At 42.4% G+C, this 26,719-nt stretch overlaps 1 protein-coding gene across 1 annotated transcript in view; it reads left to right on the top strand.

The window, feature by feature from the left end:
- Positions 1-26,719, top strand: part of LOC126455821 (uncharacterized) — a 184,189-nt gene that overhangs the window by 58,396 nt on the left and 99,074 nt on the right. The window contains exon 6 of the mRNA XM_050091583.1: positions 18,017-18,145. Coding sequence (XP_049947540.1) covers positions 18,017-18,145 — 129 coding nt within the window. The remainder of the gene's footprint in view (positions 1-18,016; positions 18,146-26,719) is intronic.

Raw genomic sequence — 26,719 nt, 5'->3', positions numbered from 1 at the left:
AAGCTTTCTCTAAGTCTACATATTCTACAAACGTAGGTTTGCCTTCCTTAATCTATTTTCTAAGATAAGTCGTAGGGTCAGAATTGCCTCACGTGTTCCAACATTTCTGCGGAATCCAAACTGATCTTCCCCGAGATCGGCTTCTACCAGTTTTTCCATTCGTCTGCAAAGAATTCGCGTTAGTATTTTGCAGCTGTGACTTATTAAACTGATAGTTCGGTAATTTTCACATCTGTCAACACCTGTTTTCTTTGGGATCGGAATTATTATATTCTTCTTGAAGTCTGAGGGTATTTCACCTGTCTCATACATCTTGCTCACCAGATGGTAGAGTTTTGTCAGGTCTGGCTCTCCCAAGGCCGTCAGTAGTTCTAATGGAATGTTGTCTACTCCCGGGGCCTTGTTTCGACTTAGGTATTTCAGTGCACTGTCAAACTCTTCACGCAGTATCGTATCTCCCATTTCATCTTCATCTACATCCTCTTCAATTTCCATAATATTGTCCTCAAGTACATCGCCCTTGTATAGACCCTCTATATACCCCTTCCACCTTTCTGCTTTCCCTTCTTTGCTTAGAACTGGGTTTCCATATGAGCTCTTGATATTCATACAAGTGGCTCTCGTTGCTCCAAAGGTCTTTTTAATTTTCCTGTAGGCAGTATCTATCTTACCCCTAGTGAGATAAGACTCTACATCCTTACATTTATCCTCTAGCCATCCCTGCTTAGCCATTTTGCACTTCCTGTCGATCTCATTTTTGAGACGTTTGTATTCCTTTTTGCCTGCTTCATTTACTGCACTTTTATATTTTCTCCTTTCGTCAATTAAATTCAATATTTCTTCTGTTACCCAAGGATTTCTACTAGCCCTTGTCTTTTTACCTACTTGATCCTCTGCCACCTTCAGTACTTCATCCCTCAAAGCTACCCATTCTTCTTCTACTGTATTTCTTTCCCCCATTCCTGTCAATTGTTCCCTTATCCTCTCCCTGAAACTCTGTACAACCTCTGGTTTAGTCAGTTTATCCAGGTCCCATTTCCTTAAATTCCCACCTTTTTAGAGTGTCTTCAGTTTTAATCTACAGTTCATAACCAATAGATTGTGGTCAGAGTCCACATCTGCCACTGGAAATGTCTTACAATTTAAAACCTGGTTCCTAAATCTCTGTCTTACCATTTATATTCTATCTGATACCTTCTAGTATCTCCAAGATTCTTCCATGTATACAACTTTCTTTTATGATTCTTGAACCAAGTTTTAGCTAGGATTAAGTTATGCTCTGTGCAAAATTCTACCAGATGGCTTCCTCTTTCATTTCTCTCCCCCAATCCATATTCACCCACTACGTTTCCTTCTCTCCCTTTTCCTACGCTCGAATTCCAGTCACCAATGACTATTAAATTTTCGTCTCCCTCCACTACCTGACTAATTTCTTTTATCTCATCATACATTTCATCAATTTCTTCATCATCTGCAGTGCCAGTTGGCATATAAACTAGTATTACTGTAGTAGGCATGGGCTTCGTGTCTATCTTGGCCACAATAATGCGTTCACTATGCTGTTTGTAGCAGCTTACCCGCACTCCTACTTTTTTATTCATTATTAAACCTACTCCTGCATTACCCCCATTTGATTTTGTATTTATAACCCTGTATTCGCTTGACCAAATGTCTTGTTCCTCCTGCCACCGAACTTCACTAATTCCCACTATATTTAACTTTAACCTATCCATTTCCCTTTTTAAATTTTCTAACCTACCTGCCCGGTTAAGGGATCTGACATTCCACGCTCCGATCCATAGAACGCCATTTTTCTTTCCCCTGATAACGACGTCCTCGTGAGTAGTCCCCGCCCGGAGATCGGAATGGGGGACTATTTTACCTCCGGAATATTTTACCCAAGAGGACGCCACCACCATTCAAGCATACAGTAAAGCTGCATGCCCTCGGGAAAAATTACGGCTGTAGTTTCCCCTTGCTTTCAGCCGTTCGCAGTACCAGCACAGCAAGGCCGTTTTGGTTACAAGGCCAGATCAGTCAATCATCCAGACTGTTGCTCCTGCAACTACTGAAAAGGCTGCTGCCCCTCTTCAGGAACCACATGTTTGTCTGGCCTCTCAACAGATACCCCTCCGTTGACGTTGCACCTACGGTACGGCCATCTGTATCGCTGAGGCACGCAAGCCTCCCCGCCAACGGCAAGGTCCATGGGTCATGGGGGTAGGATTCGTAGTCCTTACGTGCAGTGTATGTTGGAGGCAGCATAATCGTGTGGCAGTCATCTTCAGATGCCGGTTCTCTAAATTTTCTCAATAGCATCTATCAAAACGAACGTCGCTTTCAGTCTAGGGATTTCCATTTGAGTTCCAAAAGCGTCACTATAAGATCTATGTGTTGTTCGAACCTACCGGTAACAAATCTAGCCGCCCGTCTCTGAATTGCTTCGATGTCCTCCTTCAATCCGACTTGGTACGGGTCCCAAACACTCGAGCAGTGTTCAAGAATAGGTCGCGCCGACCTCTGTGGCCGAGCGGTTCTAGGCGCTTCTGTCCGGAACCGCGCTGCTGTTGCGGTAGCAGGTTCGAATACTGCCTCAGGCATGGATGTGTGTGATACGCTTAGGTTAGTTAGATTTAAGAAGCACTAAGTCAAGAGGCTGATGTCACGTCCCATAGTGCTTAGAGCCATTTGAGGAATAGGTCGCACCAGTGTACCACGTAGGCGGTCTCCTTTACAGGTGAACCACTCTTTCCTAAAATATTTTCAACATTTCGCGGCCCTGTCAGCAACTGTATAAATATTAATTTTAAATCCAATAACGAACAGCCTCAGTTACAATGTTTACCTAGATTTACCTAGGTTTCAGTCGGGATAACCCAACATTCTTCAGAATAAAAGTAACTGCCGTTTGTCCATAGTGGACATCGTCAAGCTAAAACTACAAATCCATAAATTATCGTCAGACTGTAAAAACTTATTTTAAACTCCCTCGGCCCCACTTCTCGACCGCGATACGGCAGCCACGAGTGCTGTACTGGAACTGACCGTAGCGTCATGAAGCCCACCTAGGAGGACACAATACTTTGCGGCTGCCCATAAACTGCGTGATAGTTACTTCTTGCCACAAGACGCGAACCTAATTCCTAAATAATAAAGTGAAATAAAAGGTACAGCTGAGGAAAAGGGCGTATATGTTATCCTGTGCAGAACGTACTTAGATCGACTGTCTTAACATTTATGAAGTATTCGTTGGTCATGGTATGGTGAAGACATCTCGTCGTGCTTACAACGTATGGCCTGTCTAGGAAAATTTTGTGCTTAAGCACGAAGTTTAATCACCTAAAAAGACCTTAGGGGTGGGAAGGATAATATAAAGCCAACATCGTTATTATTATGACTAGCTCCAAAAATTTTTTGAGACGTAAATGTTAAGCACTTGCTTAGCTATGGTTACAACGCATGAACATCCTATTGACTTAGCACACAAATGATCATGATGGAACTTATGAACAAGTCTATATCTAATCTGTAACATCCGGCAATACGGGCCATATAAAATATATGGTCGTTACTCATGATTAGTATATTCGACCTGGAATGGTCTAAAATCAAGTCAAAAACTAATGTACGTGCCTAATTTAGCTTCATGACGAAGTTACGGTTATGAGTTACAGAAAACACAGAGGTAGGAGACAATGTGGCGGCAACGGGGTACTCAATTCGCCTTCATGGAGGTGATCCACATACATACTGTAACAACTGTGTGTGGAACACTCCCATCATAATGCGGGCCTGGTGACCACTGCCATTGAACTTAGGTAATGACAACGGAATTATGTTTAAAGCTAAAGTGTGACACACAAAGCTAAAGTGTGACACACTTAAAACTATTGACTTTCCTAAAATTCTCCCAATAAACCGAAAGCAAAGAGAGCTTCACTCCAAATGTAAACGCAGCCAAAACCTCTCAGACAAACAGAAGCTAAACGATGTCAAAGTTAGCGTAAGGAGGGCTATGTGTGAAGCGGTCACTGAATAACAAGAAAATCTAATCGAAGTACCTGATGTAATACATACACTTAACCGCAACATAGCTTAAATACAAACGATTTCAGAAAATGTGGACGAAGGTGTTTTTACGAAATCTTTAACGCAATTCATAGCATAAACTGCATATTTTCGCAATAGACATGGAAAACTACATAATACGAATTGTTTACATTCCAACACCGCCAAAGAGGTTGGTGGTGGAAAAAGACAGAAAAGAAACACTGTCGAAGATAATGGTGCAACAAGATGGAGGTAGCAGCTTAAAACGCCTGACGCTTCAGTACGCTTGAAGAGGCAATTCGAGAGGTATGCTCTTTAACCTACCCATTTCTCAACCGCTACAGAGACTAGGACAGCTGTTCCGAAAGGAGATGAAGACAGACCCAGATGAGGATGATGAAGACGTTAAAGTCAAAGAAGACAATGCGTTTATGAGAGCGTAAAACTGGTGATATTGGAGAAGAAGTAGAAGAGATGATTATGACGAATAAATTGAAGATGATGAGGAGGGGATGGTGGAGGAGGAGGATGATTACAATGATGATAATGATGAGGATAACGAGGTTGAGGAAAAAGTAAAAAGAGGGTGATTAGGTTCAGGAAGACGACGTTACCGTCTGAAAGATGGTTTCCAATGAATCGGCAGCAGATGCCGACTATGTCCAATACGATGGATTGGCACAGGGATTAGTTTTCTTACTACCTTCACAAGTGGTAGGCAGTAAGTCACATGATAATTAAATAGTATCAACTAATGTGGAACTTCTAGAAGCAGCGATTACTGCTTCAAGTTTAAAATGGCTGCATAAAATAACGTGAAATATTCTGTTATAGAACGGTAAGTGGGATATGTGAATTTTAACTCTCACCTGGAGAAATGGAGTGCTTATATAAATGAAGATGAACTTACTCCGTTGAGGAGGATCCCTGCCAAATAGCTGATTGAAGCAATGCTGGTAAGATGACGATACATGTCCGCCTTCCCAAATGTTTTTCTTTGACAATTGCTGTTTTATTTATCAGCAAAAATTCTGATCATACTGTTGTGCTAAAGGCATTCCAAGCATGACAAGACGTATGGATAAATAGTGAACTAGCTGAAACTACCTTTAGTGGGTGTAAGATGTCGTCAGTGGCAGCGCCGTTGGAATGACATTGTTTACTTTGGTAATTCTGATCGACGAATTCACTTAGTGTAGTAGTGTTCAAGTGTGTTTTTTAGCGTTATAGAACCAATTATTTCTCGTAATCTGATGAATATAAAGCGTGGTACAACGATAGGACCATACTAATCTAGTAATCTGTAATTTATTTAAGTAATTACAAAAAGATAACCTCATGTATTTTAATTTTAAAAAATACAGGCAATTTAGGTGCAGAAATATTTGATTTGAAGTTCGATTGTACTTGCAATGTGTGGTGTGGATATCAGTATTTTCGTCATCAATAAGTCCCGCTCCACATCCATTTTATCAGTAATGCAAATATACAAGCCATGTGTGTTTAAAAAAACTAAGACAAAAATTAATTAACGATAGTAGTGCGTCATCTGTTTTGTGCCCGAATTCTTGCTTACTGTATTTTGAAAAATAACAGAATTTTATTTCCGCATAAAGTCTGAACTTTTCTTACGATCTTAGCTTGCATATTTCAAGCGACCTGCATATGTTCCGTACTTAATACAGGAGACTAATTTCATTTTGGTGCAAAGATCTTATTTTCGAGATATCATAGTATGCTAGCCTTTCTTTGCTAATTTAATATTTTTCTCGTGGTCACCACCCCCTTGGCAGTCCTTTCCTGAAGATCCGAATGGAGAAATAATTCGAAATCCTTTTGCAGTTGAGAAATCACCGTGACATTGTAAGCCACAAGTACTGTGGATACCTATTGAGTGTCTTTAATCCAATGAATTCCATTGCTTTCTGCAAAATCATGGCGTTTATCATTGCTAGTTCTGTCTTTTAGGGAAAGTTTACCACACAAAGAGCAAGAAGTTGCCCTTAAACACTGTCCGCTCCTCAGGGTTCTTTGAAAATGTTATTGGTAGGATGAGGGTCACTTCTTGTAATAGAAGTCTTTAGCATGAGACAAAGAAGATTTGGATTTCCAGCAGATGACCACAACGCAGCACATTAGAGATTAACATGGATGAGGTGTAAATGCTAATCTACATTTGTTCTACATATTTCACAACCGGATAGTGACAGACGGACTCAAAAAGCCGTATGCACAGTACAGATCGAAGATAAGAAGTATTTCTACAAAGCAGCAGCATGAATTCGTGTGAAGAACTCGTGACTAAAAGACACTGTACTCACTAACGCATTTACATTCTCAATTGCGTGATCCGGTCGAAGAATTTTTGAATGATGGAATATAGTATGTTGTAAAGGGCGTCGTAGGAAAAAAATGTGATTGCCAATATTTTCATTGCAAATACACGATTTATCACATAAAGTCCGCAATTCTCTCAGATTGTGTGATTAAGATTTTCGTTGATGGTTAATACTAGTGCAATGTGGGACTAAAACGACGGTATATCAACACGATGAAATGAACGTCAGCTCTTTTTAAATATGGAAAAGTGCATGGTTTGCTTCTTCGCAATATTCTTGTCTAGTTCGGGGTCTGCTGAACTAGAGATCTGGCAGATATATTTTATTTAACATTGTGGCCAGAAGCCTCTTCAGTCTCTGCAGTTGTCAGTTGTACTGTTTTTGTGGAGTCGGAAATAAACCTACCGTCCTTTTTCTGTGAAAAAGGGAGGAAAGTCGTGCGCGCCTCCCATCAGTGAATTGTATAAACTTTGTTCTGTGCCACAGTATTTCAGCTCTTTGTGTATCGTATTTTCTGAGGCGAAAATTAGGGACCAGACAAGTATTTATCTAAACGAGTGTGGGCTCGCCAGTACACGAGACACGATCGCTTATCCGCTCCGCGGATAACAGCAAGGTTTCACTAACCTTATCCCGCAAGGTAGCGTGCTGCGCGTAACGCTATACGAGCAAGTCGAATAAACGCAAGATAATGTTCATGAACGAGAAAGAAACGCGTAGCACCTTATTACAGAATTAGTAGAAAACGTCTGACATTTTCACATCAAACAAACCTATATCTATAGCCACATGCACTACGTGATCAAAAGTATCCACACACCCCCGAAAGCGTGCTTTTTCATATTAAGTGCATTGTGCTGCCACCTACTCCCAGGTACTCCATGTCAGCGACCACAGTAGTCATTAGACATCGTGAGAGAACAGAATGGGGCGCTCTGCGTACTTCGAACGTGGTCAGATGATTGGGTGTGACTTGTGTCATACGTCTGTACGCGAGATTTCCATATTCCCTAGGTCCACTGTTTCCGATGTGATGGTAAAATGGAAACGTGAAGGGTCACGTACAGCACAAAAGCGTACAGGTCGATCTCGTTTGTTGACTGACAGAGACCGCCCACAGTTGAAGAGGGTCGTAAAGTGTAATAAGCAGATATCTACCCAGGCCACACAAGAATTCCAAACTGCATCAGGATCCACTGTAAGTACTATGACAGTTATGCAGAAGGTGAGAAAACTTGGATTTTATGGTCTTGCGGCTCCTCATAAGCTACACATCCCGCCGGTAAATAACAAATGACGCCTTGCTTGGTTTAAGAAGCGTAAACATTGGACAATTGAACAGTGGAAAAACGTTGTGTAGAGACGACTCATGGTACACAATATGGCGATTCGATGACAGGATGTACGTATTGCGAATGCCCGGTGAACGTCATCTTACAACGTGTGTAGTGCCAACGTGTGTAGTGCCAACAGAAAAATTCGGAAGTGGTGGTGTTATGGTATGGTCGTGTTTTTCATGGAGGGGGGCTTGCACCCCTTGTTGTTTTGCGTGGCACAGACCTACTCTGACGTTTTGGCTGGTTCAAATGGCTCTGAGCACTATGGGACTTAACATCTTAGGTCATCAGTCCCCTAGAACTTAGAACTACTTAAACCTAACCAACCTAAGGACATCACACACATCTGTGCCCGAGGCAGGATTCAAACCTGCGACCGCAGCAGTCCCGCGGTTCCGGACTGCAGTGCCTAGAACCGTACGGCCACCGCGGCCGGCTCTGACGTTTTAAGCACCTTCTTGCTTTCCACTGTTGAAGAGCAATTCGGGGATGGCGATTGCATCTTTGAACACGATCGAGCACCTGTTCATATTGCACGGCCTATGGCGGAGTGGTTACACGACAATAACATCCCTGTAATGGACTGGCCTGCACAGAGCCCTGACCTGAATCCTACAGAACACCTTTGGGATGTTTTGGAACTCCAATTTCGTGCCAGGTCTCACCGACCGACATCGATACCTCTCCTCAGTGCAGCACTCCGCGAAGAATGGGCTGCCACTCGCCAAGAAACCTTCCAGCAGCTCAATGAACGTATGCCTACGAGAGTGCAAGCTGTCATCCAGGTTAAGGGTGGGCCAACACCATATTGAATTTCAGCATTACCGATGGAGGCCACCACGAACTGCTAACTCATTTTCAGCCAGGTGTCCGGACACATTTGATTACCTAGTGGATACACTCTGCAAGTCGCTGAATGGTGCGTGGCGGAGTATACATTGTACCTCTCTTAACTACTTCCTTTCCTGTTCTATTCGCAAACAGAGCGAGGAAAGAAAAAACGACTGACTACATGCCTGTCAACGAGCCCTTATTTATATCATTTTATCTTGGTGGTCCTTACGGAAACGTGGTCTCTCTATGCTGTCAACCTCAAATGCCAGTTTTGTAAATTTTCTCAGTAGTGTTCCACGAAAAGAACGTCGACTTACCTCCAGGAATTTCCATTTCAGTTCACAAAGCATCTCCATAATACTCGCGTAGTAATCCAACTTACCCGTGACAAATGTATCAACTCGCCTCTGCTATGCTTCGATGTCTTCCTTTAATCCGCCGCGCTGGGGATCCCACGCTCTCGGGTAGAACTCAAGGACGGGTCACACCAGTGCTCTAAACGCGGTTTCCTTTACAGATGATCCATACTTTCCTAAAATTCTCAAAATATACCGAAGTCGACCTTTCGCCCTTTCTACTACAATTGTTAAGTGCTCGTTTCAACTGACATTGCTTTACAACGTTACACCTGCATTACTGTGCCGTATACGAACATTTCGGGACGTTTTCCCTATTCATCTGCGGAAACTTCCATTTTTCTACATTTAGAGCAAGCTGCCTTTCATCACATCAACTATAAATATTGTCTGAGTCATCTTTTATCACCATACAATCACCCGACGACGGCATCTTCCAGCATACCACAGCATCATCAGCAAACAGCCGCCCGCGAGGGGTAGCCGCGTGGTCTCAGGCGTCTTGTCACGGTTCGCAAGGCTGCCCCTGTGTTTTAGTTGTTTCTCTGGAAACCTATTACTATGTCCTCCTTACGGGAGTTCACACGAAGTCCAAACGACAATATGTTTCTATCATCCTGCATACATGATTTGTTGCACGCCAAGTTTAAAACTTCGGCTTTCCCTTTCCTCTCTTCTGTTGCTATATCAGACCAGTCAATGAGAGAATGAACAGAACATTTGAAGCGCTTACCGGTGTTATGTAGGACCAGAATTTTCTCTGGTTCTTGGCAAGATATTTTGCTGAGGTATGACGATGGTAGTTATTGTAAGCGTTCATTGATGTTTCCACAGATGCGCGAATGACTGCTATGTTTTATATGTCTTCATTTGCGCATTTCTTTTTCAGCCTAGAGCAATAGTTTCTGTTTCATCATCACTTTCCTAGTTTTGTTATTAAACTACGGTGGGTCTCTCTCGTTTGTAATCTACCTACTCGACACGTTCTTCTCCAGAGAGCGATTTACAACCCGTTGAAACTTTGCTCACAATTTATCTACGTCCGTTATACTGGAGCTAACTAGTGCGTATTTCCTTTTTTCATTGACACTAACAATTGCGTATCTACTTTCTCTATAAAAAAAGTTCCCTCTCAGGGTTCTTGGTGGATTTATTAATTTTAGTAACCAGCGTCGCTGTGATGACATCATTACTCCTGTCTCTGTATTGCGTAATGTCAGGCCTGTTTGGAGCTAAATTCTAAACTACTTCTATTGCCTGTGAGCTGTCGAACTAACTGCTTAAAACAGTTTTCTGAAAACATGTTCAAAAATACTTTACAAGACTGCCTGCCAGTATCACATGCAATGAGTCCACAGACGACCCAGTCTGTCAAACTTAAAGACGACACCAACTAATATTGCGTGATCTGGATGTTTCCGCGCTACAGAGCGTAGGCTTTCTCTTAATGATTCTAAAACTGTCACATCCGGTAATTAACTCCACTTCACCTAGGCCTGTCCGGATAACTTCGAAGCTAGTTTCGGCTTAACAGACACAATATTTTTGTCGACTGCAATCAACAGCCCCCTCCTAAGGCGTTTAATCTGTCTTTTCGATATCCGTTGCATGGCTCTTCAAATACTTCATAGCTTCCTAGTTCGGATTTCAGTCATACATCGGTACCGAGAATAATATGAGCTTGACAACTTTCCTGGATGTCAGTAAATTCAGGAACTTTGTTACGAGTAATCCCACAAACCACTATCAAATTTTTGTCAGTCGAAGTGTCTTGACTTCGAATGCAGTCTGGTTTACCTGTATCTGTGTTGACTGGCGAGCGTTCACCACAGGATCTCAAACTGGCGCCTAACCTAAAAAGCTGCCACGTACAGTCCGCAAGTACACTACTGAGTAGCTGGATTCTACGTGTATGAAGGGGATTCCTGCGATACTACATCCCATACAGCAGGTCCAGATACCTTGCAACCACGATCGTCACAGAACAGACGGAGTCTTTGGTCGAGATCCTCCACTCGGCTCCAATTAAAAGTAATCAGTTCTGAGAACGATGCTGCAAACTGTGAGAGCTGTCTGCACATCACACGCGAGGCCAGGAGCCTTCACCATTTCAGCCAGCCGACAGTATTAACTGAGGATAACCTCAGAACCCAAACGACAGACGCCACAACATGCAGACGGCTGCAGCCTGCACGCTCAATAACGGCGAGCAGAATCTCCTCCACGTCACGTATGAGGCCTCCTGGCAAACAAACCGAGTGCAGATTGGATTTCATTCCGGCCTTAGACGCCATTTCCCTAAGCGGCTCCATAATGCACCTAACATTGGAGCTCTCGATAACTAGCAAATACCTCCTTCCGTATTGTTGCTCTGACTCTGCTGAAGAAATGCCCACCAGTCCAATCAAAAGGTGAATGGGCGAGGCCAGACGACCAGCCTCCATATATCGTCCCCACCTCGAGCGACACGCTTACCAACCGCCCTCCATCCTGCAGTGAGGGCAGTTCCACTGCGTCGGGTACATTGAATGGTGTCTCAGCAGGAGAGCCCGGGGGCGAAACAAGTGACACTCGAAATATCACTTGGGACGCACCGGATTCTCCGCCACCGCTACACCCCGGAGCAGTAGCCTGAAGATGCCTGACCGTCGCCAAAAGCGTCCTCAGCTATTCGCAAACTGCGGTTAGCTTATGCTGCGTCTGCGCACAGCATACATACATCTTAACCATCTAGTAGTAATTGAGTTCACCTAGCTTCTGTTACACACGTCCAGGTAACTTCACAGTTAGACTCAGTTTCGACTTGATGGAATATTTTTGTCGAGTGCTTTGAACACCCCACTCCTACGGCGTTTACTCTGCCTTTTCGATGTACGAGCCACGACTCGTTACATATTTCAGAGCTTTCCACTTCGGGTTTCATATAGCTCTCGGTACCGAAACTACAGAAGCACATACAGAAAGGTAAGTACATAACGTGATACCTTGCTCATGTGTCAACCAACTGATATTGACACCTTACTGAGTTGTGTAGTTGGCCGTTCAAAAGAAATGACAACTGTGCCACAACTGCGTAAATCTACAATTTACTAAATTACATTTACACTCGGGTAATAAAATAAAACATAGAAAAGAGAGAGAGAGACAGGAAAAGCTACACGTGTACAAGGGTGCCCTGAAAAGTAGTGCCACCCTATCTTTTCATGTGAAAACTCTTAAAAAGTTTTTAATGAAACAGAAGTTACTGACGTTGTAAAACTTTATTCCTCATCCCTACATATCTGCGCCCTCTGCCCTAAAGGTCTTCAAACTGTAGCATCTAACATGGCGGTGTGTCACGTAACTACGTCGGTGCGTGCCAAACAGCCTACTCTAATCGAGTTTCGAATTCGAAGAGATCGCCCACACATGGAGAACCCTCTCCATCTGCATGACAATGTAATATCACATACGAACAGTGTGACATACGCAACAAACAGACGCCTTAGTTTCACTGCCATCGATCATTCACTCCGCATACGGTCTGGACTTCGAGCCATCTGCTTCTAAAAATTAAAGAATACCTTCGAGGACTTCACTTTGATAGTCGTGAGGCGGTGCGGTATATCCGTGCGGTCTAGGGCGTCTTGCCACGGTTCGAGAGGCTCCCCCCCCCCTCACCTTCCCCCCCCCCCCCCCCCCCCCCCCCGTCGGAGGTTCGAGTCCTCCCGCGGGCATGGGTGTGTGTGCGTGTGTTACCCTTGGTGTAAGTCAATTTAAGTTAGATTAAGTAGTGCGTAAGCCGAGGGACCGGTGACCTCAGCAGTTTGGTCTCACAGAACTTACCACTAATTTCCAACTTTTGATAGTGATGAAGCGGTGCAAGCAGAGGTGAGGTTTTGGCTCCGTTAACAAAGTCAAACATTCTACATTATCAACCCACTGGTCTCTCCGTGGGAGAAATGTGTTCGTCGTCAGGGCGACTGTGCTGAGGGATAAGTATGTAGAGTGTTAATAAAGTTTCGTTTATTTAAAAATATTTAAGAGTTTTCACGTAAAGAAATCGGAAGCTTTAATTTGCGGCACGCCCCCGAAACTTGCTACTGTACTGTTGAGTCACATATGGCATCTCTAAACTGGCTAGGCTGAAACTAATGGTCACTGATCATACAAAACAGACTAATAACAACAACGGTACAGACTGCGCGAACCTGCTTTTAGAGCAGCTAGTAGTTGAGATTACACCTCTTAAATGCAAAAAAGAGGGAGGAAATGAAGAAGTGAACCACGATAAAAACACTGAAAAAGTTGTTGTGTCGCAGGCGGCAAATGCCTGCTCCTAAGTAACTCGGAGCAAAGCCACAAGGCAATATAAAACGTAAAAGAAATACATGAAGTCGGTAGTAAGAGAGGCGAATGGAAGACAGATTTGCTGGGAAGATTCGGGAAAAAATGCAATTCATATGTTAGGGTGACACCATGCGAGACGTTACTCGACCAAATTCTAGTACACGTTTGCTCTTATTTGGTATCTTTATCAAGCAGTTCTGGCCCTTGAAGTGGGAGGAAATCAGAAATGTACCAGCTCAACACGGCGCCTACTAAAGTGAAACAAAGATTCTAGGGAACGTAATGGTAATCGTTGAAAAGTAGCCGCTGTTCTTACAGCAAACTCAAATCGAGAACGTTGACACAACCCGCATTCGAAGTAGTCTTTAGGGACTTCTAAATGCCTACAGTGTATGTATCACGTAGGACTCTTCAGCATATGCAATATTAAGAGCGTCAAGGGCAAATACCGACGTGTACACATGGATACTTTGCAGAACACATTCGGGTTTTGTGAAAAAATGCAAACGAATTTATTTTATAGAACGCGCTCGTTTATATGCAAGACGTTAAAATGTAGTTTCCCGAAAGTCATATCACAGTGACGAGTATGTCACTCGCCAGATCGTATACTACCGATCTTTTACTTACTGAAAGGAAGCTACCATGTGTTTGCTAAAATCAAAAGGACTTCGTTTTAAGTCAATCTGAATCCTTAGAAAGGGCAATGAAGAGATCAAGACTGTAGTGAAATGATCCTTGTGAAGGGGCGGAAAATGTGTTGAACTTGGAGACTGTCAGAATGCCCAGATTAGTACTTGTAAATAACAGAACGCCACGTATTTTAACTCATTTATTATGTAGAAGGTAGCACATTTGGCAATAGTCACGCACAAATTTTATTAATGGCAAATGAACATGTCAGCTGGATTACAAAAGCCAGTGTTTGAATACCCATTTATACTCGTTACAAATACTTACGTTCCTAATTCATTCACGACTCCTGCTTATCTAGATCTTGCTATTTAATCTCATGTAGATAACCGAAAAACGAAATTTATTTTATTTCAGTTTATCCATTACAGCTATTTGCTATGAAGGTCGGCAGCTCCACATAGCCCTGCGATGTCATTGTCAAAGTTGTCACATTTATGGTTTCAAAGTACCTACAATATATATTTTACGTGAAACGAGATTAACTCTCTCCATTTCATTCATTCGACAGAACACAATACACTCTTTAAAGGTGATGATGAAAACTTCTTCCGACCATCTACATTCACACACTGTTGTTCCGATTAATGATTGCAGAACGCTGAAAGCTTCCGGATTTACTGAAGTTTCGAGAAAATGGGTATGCAACATTTTCTGAGAATCCGTTTCTATCCTAGCTGCTTCGGTATTTTCATCCCGGCCGTCTGCGCAAATATATGGCGCGAACAGGTGTCCAAAGTCACTTGAAATCCAAGGCTTGTGCAAAATACTTTTCCAATGCTCTCTAACACGAATGTCCTTGTGTTCAGTAACACTATTTCTCCAGAACCATAATTGTTCTACAAGAGTCATTTAATAATTGTCAAACAACTCTCAAAGCACTCTTTTCATACCATAGATACACACGAAATAATTTTATTTGTTGAGCGTTTCGGAAACAAGGGAACATCCCAACAGACACGTGTCTCTAAGAACCCACCATAAGCCGGCCGGAGTGGCCGAGCGGCTAAAGGCGCTACAGTCTGGAACCGCACGACCGCTGCGGTCGTAGGTTCGAATCCTGCCTCGGGCATGGATGTGTGTGATGTCCTTAGGTTAGTTAGGTTTAAGTAGTTCTAAGTTCTAGGGGACTTATGACCACAGCAGTTGAGTCCCATAGTGCTCAGAGCCATTTGAACCATTTGAACCCACCATAGAAAATCGTGCATTTGGAAGATGAAGTGATATAAAGAAATATGTATTTATAAATAGGTATTTATTTGTAAAACTTTTTTATCCAGTGTATTTTGATGATGTACATATGGTCTTGAGTATTACGGCGTCGAACGGACGGTCGATATGCACCCCAACCATCATGCTAGGCTAACTGCAGTAATGCTCTGAGAAAGCACTTCACACCTCGCTGGTTTCCAGCGCGTGGGGGAAGTGGGCGGTGTATATAAGTCGCACAGACACCTCACACTGGCATCAGTCATTGCTTGCTCCACCTGTACCATCTTCAGCAGCAGCAATGAGGATCCTGGTGAGTAATTCTCTATTGTACGATCTACTCCGATAATCCTTCCCACTTAGAGTAATCACGTCCATCCAGTGGATGTGAAAGAGTAATATTTATAAGGACAGTTAGTGGAGACGGTATCATCCGTTTGTTCATGGAATTCCATATCTTTAACAAAGGATAACACTCGGATACGATGTAATAAAGTTCTTGCGTGAGTTTCTTAAATAACTCTCAGAAGTGTCTTTGCTGCAACCAAATGTGCATCCATTTCTCAGCTGATCATGAAAAGAAATGCTAGATATAAAGCAGGAGTAACAGATAAATATATTGAGGTATCTACCAAAAATTACACATTCGTGGAGATATTAGTCAGTGTGGACACAAATATAAAAAAATTTGAGAAAATTTGATGGTCATCATTTCAGACTTTCTGCTCAGTATCTACTTGTAAAACTTGAGCTTCTGGAGCAAGGGAAGGAAGCATTGTGGCGGTTGAAAACCTGAATCGTCTGTCAAACTAAATTTCTTTACTGTAACGGCGTATTGATGTGACAACCTACCGAGGATCATAATTTGCATTTACCAAAGCCGATATTCAGAATTTCGTTTACATGTTCGTTGACCATAATTGCAGTGTTGTGTTATGACGCCGAACGAGTAAATTTTACGTCTACAACATACTCTCTAGCAGATAAATAGGGCAGCAAACAGATTTTCTCACACTGGCAACATATGTTGCACTCACTAACAAACAACGAAGTTCCGTTGATATAGTTTAGTTTCTATTTTAGTGTGTTAACAAATGGTTCAAATGGCTCTGAGCACTATGGGACTTAACATCTGAGGTCATCAGTCACCTAGAACTTAGAACTATTTAAACCTAACTAACCTAAGCACATCACACACATCCATGCCCGAGGCAGGATTTGAACCTACGACCGTAGCAGCAGCGCGGTTCCGGACTGAAGCGCCTAGAACCGCTCGGCCACTCCGGCCGGCAGTGTGTTAACACTCGTAGCAGTATGCGACCTCTACGATGCACATACAGTCGGTTTTAACAACATTTATTGAGCGCATTTAAACTGGATACTACGACCAGTGTTAATGTTTCTGGATGGGACCGAAGAGAAGTTATTCTGTGAAGGAAAAACTTCACAGTGGACGCTTGAGTTAGGTGCGCAAAGTATAGGCACCACAGTTGAGGTTTTAGGAGTACATTATGCAATGCACGTTCTGAGTTAACTTTATCCTACCGTTTACTCCTATCAATAAGAAAATTATTGCTGTCCTCCTTTATTAAACGCTACTGTGAAATTTCTGTATTAAATGTTGTTAGTATCAAGAACAGAGTAAGGGTTGTTACTCAAGGTTCATTCACTTTGCTCCTGCTACACGGTCATGACCAGCTTAATTATTTCCATTAAATGCAAATTAATTTCTACTTGGTAGTATCTAAACTTCTTTTTTCTTATTTAACTACATTCCTTTCCAGTCTCCATAGCCTAATTTCCAAGACTTTCCATCCTAAGAAGTAAGATAAAGTATTATGTATTGAATGAGTCATCTAAAATAAAACATCGCATCACACAAGGAAACAGAACAGGCGAAATTCGCATGAATGGCAAGGACTCACCAGGTGACGCAGTTTCCTATCTGGTAAACGGTGTTCTTGGCGGACAAACAAAGGGAAAATCCATTTTTTGGGAAACTTTCTTTTTACCTACAAGGAATGAATAACTCAGTACTTAAATATTAATTATCTAGTAATACATTAAATCATTGTCATAAACACTATTTCACACAGAGATTTTAATTGAAAGCCATTGTACCAGGAATGTCGAGAGTGGAAGGTGGGCAATGTGAATTTTAGTACCGAGCAGACATTTACAGAGCGATGTTCCTCGTGAGTTTTTCTTCATTCAGGTTAGGTATCAAGTTTTCGCCACATGTTCCATCTGACGATATACTTGCCAGAAACCGTTAATATTATTAAGAATTATTATTCAACAGCATGATGAGAACTGTGAACATGCAAGTAATTATGCACTGAATCTCTAAACCGCTCTCTCAGAGTGGTTGATAACCTTGGCTCTCATTTTCAGGTGTGCGTGTTACTGTTTGGACTGGCTCTGGCAGAGGAGAAGCAGGTAGAGAAACGGGGAGTGGTTGGCTCCCTGGGTAGCTATGGCGGAGGTGCCTATATCGACCACGGAATCGGAGCCAGCAGCTACAGCAGTGGCGGCAGCAGCGGTGGTTATGGGGGCGGCTATGGGGGCGGCTTTGGTGGTGGTTATGGAGGCGGCTATGGAGGTGGAATCAGCTCTGCAGTTGGAGGAGGTCAAGTCACCAACATCGCCATCACCAAGCAGGTGCCCATCCCGTACCCAGTACCAGTGCAGCGTACTGTCCCGGTACCAGTCAGGGTTCCTGTCACGGTGCCAGTCAACAGGCCGGTACCAGTGCCCGTCCCACAGCCGTACCCTGTCCCCGTGCAGAGGCCAGTCCCAGTACCCGTGAATGTCCCTAGCCCAGTCCCCGTACCAGTACCACAGCCTGTCGTCGTCAACCAACCGGTACCTGTCGTCGTGGGAGGCGGAGCTGGTGTCGGCGGAGGTCTCGGAGGCGGCTACGGCGGCGGCATTGGTGGAGGCTACGGTGGAGGCTACGGAGGAGCCATCGGCGGTGGTTACAGCGGTGGCTACAGCGGTAGCTACGGTGGTGGCTACGGAGGTGGCTACTCTGGGGGCATTGCTGGAGGCTATGGAGGCTACGGAAAATACAGCCACTAACATCAGCAGCTGAACCCAACACCTTAGACGAAACATGCCACCAGAGATTCATTGTATATGTATTACAATGTTTTGTAACAACGGCAGAAAATAAAACGCATTTCCAAGATAGATACCTCGTTACTTATTAGCACCGATAAAAATGCTCCCAGGTTTATACAAGTAGTTTTGTTAAGTGTTAATCATTGTTTGCTGTCGTAATGTACCTAGTCAGCTCAGGACATTTATTTTGTCTTTCATACTCCGTGTCCTATTTTCTCTCAGTGTTAACAGACAGAGCATTTCGACACGAAAATTCCTAAATTCTAGTTTTTAACATACAAGGAATGAATGAAAGGTAGTGCCTCCAACTTCGTTAATTGGGTTTGCTGGGAATATTTTAATAAATCAGATGCAGAAATAATCCTTAGAATGTGATCTTTAATTATCAATATTCACTTTTCCACATACTCACCAGTCAGTTGGATACATTTCTGCCAACGGATAACAAGTTTTCTGAAGCAGCCACGGAAGAAGTCAACACTCTGTTTCCGCAACTACAGTCTCACAGTCTCTCTACATCTTCATCGGAAGCATAATAATAGCCCCGCAGATCGTTTTTCATTATCAGGAACAGACAGGCGGTGCTAAATCTGGACCACATGGAGGATGCCGTCCAATTTCATATCAAGAGTCAGCATCCGGGGTACCCATTTGGCACAGATCTTCCGACAACAAAGCAAAGCAATAGTGTGACCCACACGTTCTTGTGAAATGCTGACTGTGCTTGCAATTTCTCTCCGAGTCACACAAAGATCGTCCTGAATCAATCAGTCGACATTTCGCTTGTTAAACTCGGTGGTTGCTGTCACAGGACGTCCAACTCTTTGTTTGTCACGCAGGTCAGACGTTCCCGCCTCAATAACTTGCTAGCCCATCGACGCACAGTACTCACATCAACACAGTTACCATAAACTGCTTTCTTTCTCTCATGAATCTCCTTTGGGGTGACACCTTCTGCTGTCAGGAATTCAATGACTGAACGTTGCTTAAACCGCATTGACTTACCATCTGCGTAGGGTTCCATACTTTACACTGTAACAACAGAACCGCTGAATGCTAAGGTTTCCCGCCAACTGGAGCTGTAGAGAAGAGGCTACGGAACAGGCCAGTACCTGCCGTATATCAATGCTGCCAACTGTTGAAGAGCTACGAAGGTGGAGGCATTACTTTTCAGTCAACACTCGTATGATAATCGCAGCCCTCAAGAATCTTTGCCATTTGTAGGATTCTGTGACTCTAACTGTAAAAACGGAACCCTTATAGTATCGCTTTGTTGTCCATATGCCATTCTTACTTTCTGACTGTCCTAGTATTATTAACCTTTTTTCTGAGGAATTGGTAGACGTACGAAGCTAAAATTTAAACCGTATATTAAGATCTATGGTCTTCAGCATACGCCACACACAGTACATATCTTTTTCGTTCGGATGGAGACACACAACAGCTTCCAAACGGTACTCATAGTTATCACTGGACAGCATTTATCTCATTTCGTTTAGCTTTATGTTTAGCACAGATCTCTGTCTGAATTAAGAAAAATTTCCATTTCCTTGTCCTTTTATTTCTTGTGTTTTTCATGTCCATGTGAACTGAGGATACCTTTTTCATTTAATATCTACGAAAAGCTCGGGACAGCCAAATATAAAAGTTCGCAGTAATAAAATTAGGGGCTATAAACTCATATGGCTGCTGCTTGTGTAAGTAGGCTGTTTATGTTTTCTCTATGTAAGTAGGCTGTTTATGTTTTCTTATTGGCAACGTTACGTAGCGCTCAATATGAAAATCACTGGCTGTGCTGTGTGCAGTCTGTGGCTGCTTTGCATTGTTGTAATACTCGCCATTGTAGTGTTAGGCAGCTGGCTGTGAACAGCGCGTAGCGTTGCGCAGTTGGAGGTGAGCCGCCAGCAGTGGTGGATGTGGGGAGAGAGATGGCGGAGTTTTGTAATTTTTCATGAACTGGTATATTTATATATGATGATATCAAGGTAAATACATTGTTTGTTCTCTATTAATATCTTTCATTTGCTAACTATCCCTATCAGTAGTTAGTGCCTTCAGTAGTTTGAATCTTTTATTTAGCTGGCAGTAGTGGCGCTCGCTGTATTGCAGTAGCTTGAGCAGCGAAGATTTTGTGAGGTAAGTGATTTGTGAAAGGTATAGTTTAATGCTAGTCAGGGCCATTCTTTTGTAGGGAATTTTGAAAGTCAGATTGCGTTGCGCTAACAAAATATTGTGTGTCAGTTTAAGGTCAGTCGTGTATAATTGTTCAAAGGGGACGTTTCACTTGTACTAGGGATAAATTGTCAATCTCTAAAACAAATGCAGCAGCTTGTCAGTATTGGTGATATCAAAATAAAATTTGACTTTCCTATACCACAATATCATCTGTATTTCGTACAAGCAATATAACTTCATGAACCTGGTAAGTACTCAAATACAGGTAAGTGTTGGAAGGAGCTTTCATAATACTTCATAACCATTCAGTCACAAACCCAAAGAGAATAGTGTTAACATGTCAAAGTATTTAGAAGTATGGATGATTCATGTAATTAACTAAATTATACCACTCTCCGCTTCTGGTGTTTTATCTGAGCATTTCATTCTTATTTGCAATGACCTAAGATCTTAGATTATGTGGATAAATAAGGTGAAAAAATTATAGAGGATAAGTGAAAACATGTAGCAAATTAATAAATGTATGAATTGCAATAACGCTGTACAGAATTACGAGGAAACAGAATTAAGAGGGAGAACAGGAAATGGTTCACAGGAAGTTTCAATCGGAATTGGTTCGTGTGTATCTACAAACAGCTGTAAGGCCTTAAGATAACAATCGTAACTCGTTAGCTGACACAATAAATAAGGAAATAGAACGGAGGATATACTGGGTGGTTTTAATTAAACTTTCGTTAATTGAGCCAGTCTAGACGGAAAACTACTTACCGTATGGTTACCCAACTGTATAGAAATGGTGCTCGGATGCTTTGTTCGTAGTGTTAGTGTCACGACTTGCCGTTGGAGGCCGGTACAGGTAAGGCGACGTGTGACTAAGGCAGAAGCATCCGTGTGCATTACAGTTGCAGACAGTCAACATGGGTCTGGACAAAGTGGGCAGACCTTTACTAGTAAAACTGTTGTATAAAAGCAGCAGAGATGTCACTGCAGCTCTTCGCGAGTACCTTCGCGTTAAAGGAATACTGAGAGGTCCTATTTCAGGACTGGGTTGAAGAACATGATACAGATGTTGGAATTAACTGGTGATTTGGGAATTGCTCATGGGAGAGACCGACGGCTAATTGCGCCACAAAATGCTGAAGAAGTTACTGTTTCCATGGCCAAAAATGTTGGACGCAATGTGCGTCCTTCAAGTAGTGTGTGAGTTTTGTCACGACAACTGAAGAGTCCATCCTACCTCAGACGTTTCGGCGAGCTTTCCAGGCTGTCGTGGATGAAGTTGGAGGTCACACTGAGCAACATCAGTAACTAGAACATAGACATATTACGCAGTTAAAAAAAATGCTATACCCTCACATGAAAGTTAAAATGTGTATCAGCAGTTCATTCATTATTTCTCATCGGCATGTCGTTACAAATGTTTCCAAAAATTGTCACTGCCCTACGATCACTCGTTTCCCTTATGTGTCCTCTCAGGTAGAGAAAGTTTGACTATGTCCACCCTGTACTACCTCATGAGCTATTTGATAGCTGGAGAAAAACTGTATAGGCTGCAGGGATACGGTGAATCACATGCACTAGCTCTTAACATTGTTATTAGTTATATACTCTATGAAAAAGGAGTCAGGCGTAAGGTTCGCAACAGTTGAAAGCATTAAGTCTTCCCCTTTATGCTGCTTTACTCCTAAATAAGTTCGTCTATTACTTCGTCACGAATTTCTGTCTTCGGTCTTACTTTATTTTCAAGCGATGCACCTTAAAATGGTTTTGTGTACTAGGGCAATTTAACGATCGGCGTCACCAGTTGCTAGCGTGAAATTGTTAGTGATCAAAAAACTAAAAGGAACGCAATTACAGATCATCCGATTATCCCAACCGATTTTAACTTTTGCAGTAGCATATTCGTATGTCTATTAGTACATCATCCTCTATCATTACGCCTGTGTACCATACAATTTTAATGCCACGACAAGTTCTCTATCGTCTGAGACTCCAATATTTCATATACTTAATATTTATACCTTCAGTTATGCTTCTCATATTGGTTTTTTTTTTTTTTTTTTTTCATCAGTCTACTGACTGGTTTGATGCGGCCCACCACGAATTCCTTTCCTGTGCTAGTTACTGGTACCTGAACGTCATACGGCCTCTTATCGGGTATATTATGAATCTTCTTAGATTAAATTGCATTGAATATTCTTTCACCAACCCTACTAATCGATAACGTCGGCACAGAAACCATTCGCCGTCGTACTATGACCTCAGATATAAATGATAACTTTAATGCTTAAATGAGTATTTTCTCGTGAAATAATTACTAATCATTTTTGTAAAAAGATCTTTAGGTATTAGTCAACATATACACACTGAATAAGTTTATATACTTCACAAAGTTTTATTTCTTGTTCGCTGTATATACACTACTGGCCAAGAGTAATAACATTAATTAACACGTGTAAAATCAAGCATGACTAAAGACGTTCTAAATATAACTGATCACATATTTTTGCAACAAAAAACTTTTGTGGACTGGCAGGACAGCCAATCTACTGTGACGGGTAGCCGAAAGGCACGCGTTTAAGCTCACGCAGGCTGGCGTGAGGTCTGGAACAGTTAAAGGAATTGAGTCTAGCAAAAAAGGTACATAGCTGCTGGAATACTTAACTTTAATCCATAATTGGTGAACATCGGTCTGACGGTACATGCATCACAAGGTAAAGAGCAAATGATAATGGCGCCTTGCTAGGTCGTAGCAAATGACGTAGCTGAAGGCTATGCTAACTATCGTCTCGGCAAATGAGAGCGTAATTTGGCAGTGAACCATCGCTAGCAAAGTCGGCTGTACAACTGGGGCGAGTGCTAGGAAGTCTCTCTAGACCTGCCGTGTGGCGGCGCTCGGTCTGCAATCACTGACAGTGGCGACACGCGGGTCCGACGTGTACTAACGGACGGCGGCCGGTTTAAAGGCTACCACCTAGCATGTGTGGTGTCTGGCTGTGACACCACAAAAACCTTTTCATTTATTTGCATTTTTGTAGCAATAGTCAACAGCGCCGTGACACCGCTCGTAGCATCTCCATGCGATGCATGGTCGTCAAGTCTGCCGCACGTTGGCCCACCATCTAAAAGTCAGCAGGAAAACACGAGACAACAAAAAGAAACAATTATATTTTGCAGCGTTTGTAAAATATGTTTAATGTAGTAAAGTTGTTAATAATTTTCGGAACAAAAGAACCTAATCTACTATATCGTGTACTGTGTGGCGAACAAAATTCGTAGTTCAACCGTTACAACGTCACAAGCCACAACCACTTTATCAGTGACGTCATCATAATCACGCAACAAGCTTCGCCCTCCATATCTATGGTGACATTCACAATTCAACAAGCCACACCTCATTTTTTGGAACAACAGTGGCCATTAAAACGAAACGACTGATCACAATTTAGTATTTTAGCACCCATTAAATTTTCGCCCCCACGTCGCCATCTTGACCACGCTGAAATGTAGCCAAATAACGTGAATGTTTTGTAGAATGTTCAGAAGTTTTTACCCAAAACCTTCTTTAAAAAATGAAACATCTACCCACATAACTCCGAAAGTGCGATTGTAGCTTAAAAGTTTGTGGGACAAATGTTGCATGGGTCAACGGGGGCCATAACACTAAAGGCACCACGCCGCTAAGGCCGCGCCAATTTTTTTTTTTTTAACGATAAGGAATTAGGAAAGGAGATAAGGAATTTTTGCTGTCTGTAATGTATATAAAGTTAAGGAATTAAGAAAGGAGATAAAGAATTTTTATTGTCAATTATACAACATACAGTCACCAGTAATCTTTATTTCACAATTGTTATTGCCTACTTTGGCCCAAATAAGAGGTATTCGTCAGCATTCTGGCTCTTCTTTCTTCTTGTAAACAAAGTAAAGAGCTTTTCTGGAACCAATGAACCATAGGGAACCTTAGCCAGTAGGCCTGTACTCCCCGCTATACTCCACGTCTCCCGAGCCAAAATTTTTGCATCAGGGAAAGCTTCAAGACCACCATAGTCTGCATGCTTACCCTATAAAACAGCCAAGGCCAACCATGTACAGCCTCAAAAGACAGCTGATACATCACACATGAACTGCATTCTTAGTACACGAAAGACTTTGGACCTCCAATAAGCACCTGCTTATTGAATTGGGCGGCAAGGTCAATGTCTATTGCTTTCAATGAATTGTACGCAGGAACACTGAGCCGCCAACGGCGACGATAACGACGTTGCACAGGCATTGCAGTGGTTTTTTGTTGTTAGGTGGGGTTGTGTCAGAGATATGAAGGTCAACTTTGTTTTTTTTTAAACGGGATGCTATAGTTTGGTAATTATTCTCCGATAGCGGCTATCGAGACTAATCCAATGATGTGTAACAGTAAGGTCTTTGAAGGTCAACGAAGGTCAAAAAGGTGACATGAACGTTCATTTACAGAAGGTGTTCGAAGTGAGGATCATTGACATCAATGCAGTGCTGCAATCTTCCTATCATGGATTGAGTGGCATTCCTTATCACTTCGGCACTTAGGGAGGAAGCACATGCTCTGACAATTCTCTCTTATATCGTGCAAATAGTAAATGTTCCAGGAATACGGCGTATCCATCTAATGTGCCATTGACATGTAAATGGCAACACTTTCGCAATACCACACTAATGGGAATGGTAAGACTAGTATCGTCGAATCAAGCGAATGTGAATTATGTATTTCTTCGAAGAACAAGTGGATATGCTTCTCATTTATGTAGAATGCAACCGGAATTCAGTGAGAGCTAGAGACTTACACGCTGAAAGATATCCCAAACGTACTCAGCCTACATGTCGTACATTTAAATATGTATATGATAAATTACGAACAACTGAGTCTTTAACGCATCGGAAACATATCCGTCAAAGGAAAGTTAGTAACGAGGAAACCGAAATTGGTACTCTTGCCACTGTGTTACGAGATCCTTTTGTTATTTCGCATCAAATCCCAAGGGAATCGGGCATGAGTCAAAGTAGTGTTGTTCGCGTTCTGCATCGCCATAAATATCATCCTTACCATATCAGTCTCCACCAAGAGTTAACTGGTACAGACTCTATAGGTCGCATTGAATTCTGCCGATGGGTTCAACTTCAGATTCAGAGGGCTGGTACCTTTTTAATTTGATTTTATTTACTGACGAGGCTACATTCACGAGCCATGGAAATGTTAATTTGCGTAACATGTATTATTGAGCAACTGAAAATCCATATTCGCTGCGACAAGTTGCACACCAAAACCCGTGGTCGGAGAATGTATGGTGTGGGACTCTGGAGGAGAGAATTACAGGCCCCCAGTTCATCGAAGGAAATCCTAATGGTTGGAAGTACACCACATTCCTGCAAGAAACATTAGGTCTGTTACTGGAAGAAATACCTATAGCAACAAGGAACAGAATGTGGTATCAATACGATAGGTATCCGGTACATTTTTCGCTGATGGCTAGAAATGAGTTGCAGAGACAATTCCCAAATCGTTCGATTGGACATGGAGGAGATGTGTCCTCGCCGGCTAATTCACCAGAAATGACGCTTCTGGATTTTTCTACTGTGGATTCGTCAAAGACATTGTTTATAAAGACATTCCAACTACACCTGAAGATATGCGAGAGAGAATTGTGAGCACATGTGGTTCGATAAGTGACAATGAGAGAAGGAATACCACTCAATCCATGACAAGAAGATTGCAGCACTGCATTGATACCAATGGTCATCACTTCGAAGATTTTCTGTAAATGGACGTTCATGCCACCCTTTTGACCTTCGTTGACCTTAAAGACCTTAGTGTTACACATCATTGGATTCGTCTCGATAGTCGCTGTCAGAAAATAAGTACCGGATTCGTCTCGATAGTCGCTGTCAGAAAATAAGTACCAAGCTATAGCAACCCATTAAAAAAAAACAAGGTTGACCTTCATATCTTTGAAACGACCCCACCTAGCAACAAAAAACCAACGTCATATTATGGCCCCCGTTGTCCCATGCAACTTTTGTCCGACAAACTTTTCAGCTCTATCATGCGTTCGGAGTTATTCTTGGTGGCAATAGTTAGTGACTCAGCCTGTACATACAGGGTGGTTCATTGCTTGTGACCGGGTCAAATACCTCACGAAATTAGCATCAATGGAAAAAATAAACACAATTCTGTACGAGCGTGAAGGGGGAAAACTGATGGCGCTATGGATGCCCACTAGCTGACCCTGCCGTAGGTCAAATTCAT

This window comes from Schistocerca serialis, chromosome 2, assembly GCF_023864345.2.
Source record: "Schistocerca serialis cubense isolate TAMUIC-IGC-003099 chromosome 2, iqSchSeri2.2, whole genome shotgun sequence".
Taxonomy (NCBI): domain Eukaryota; kingdom Metazoa; phylum Arthropoda; class Insecta; order Orthoptera; family Acrididae; genus Schistocerca; species Schistocerca serialis.
Note: the sequence above shows the minus strand (reverse complement) of the source record. Positions and strands in the feature narration are given on the sequence as shown.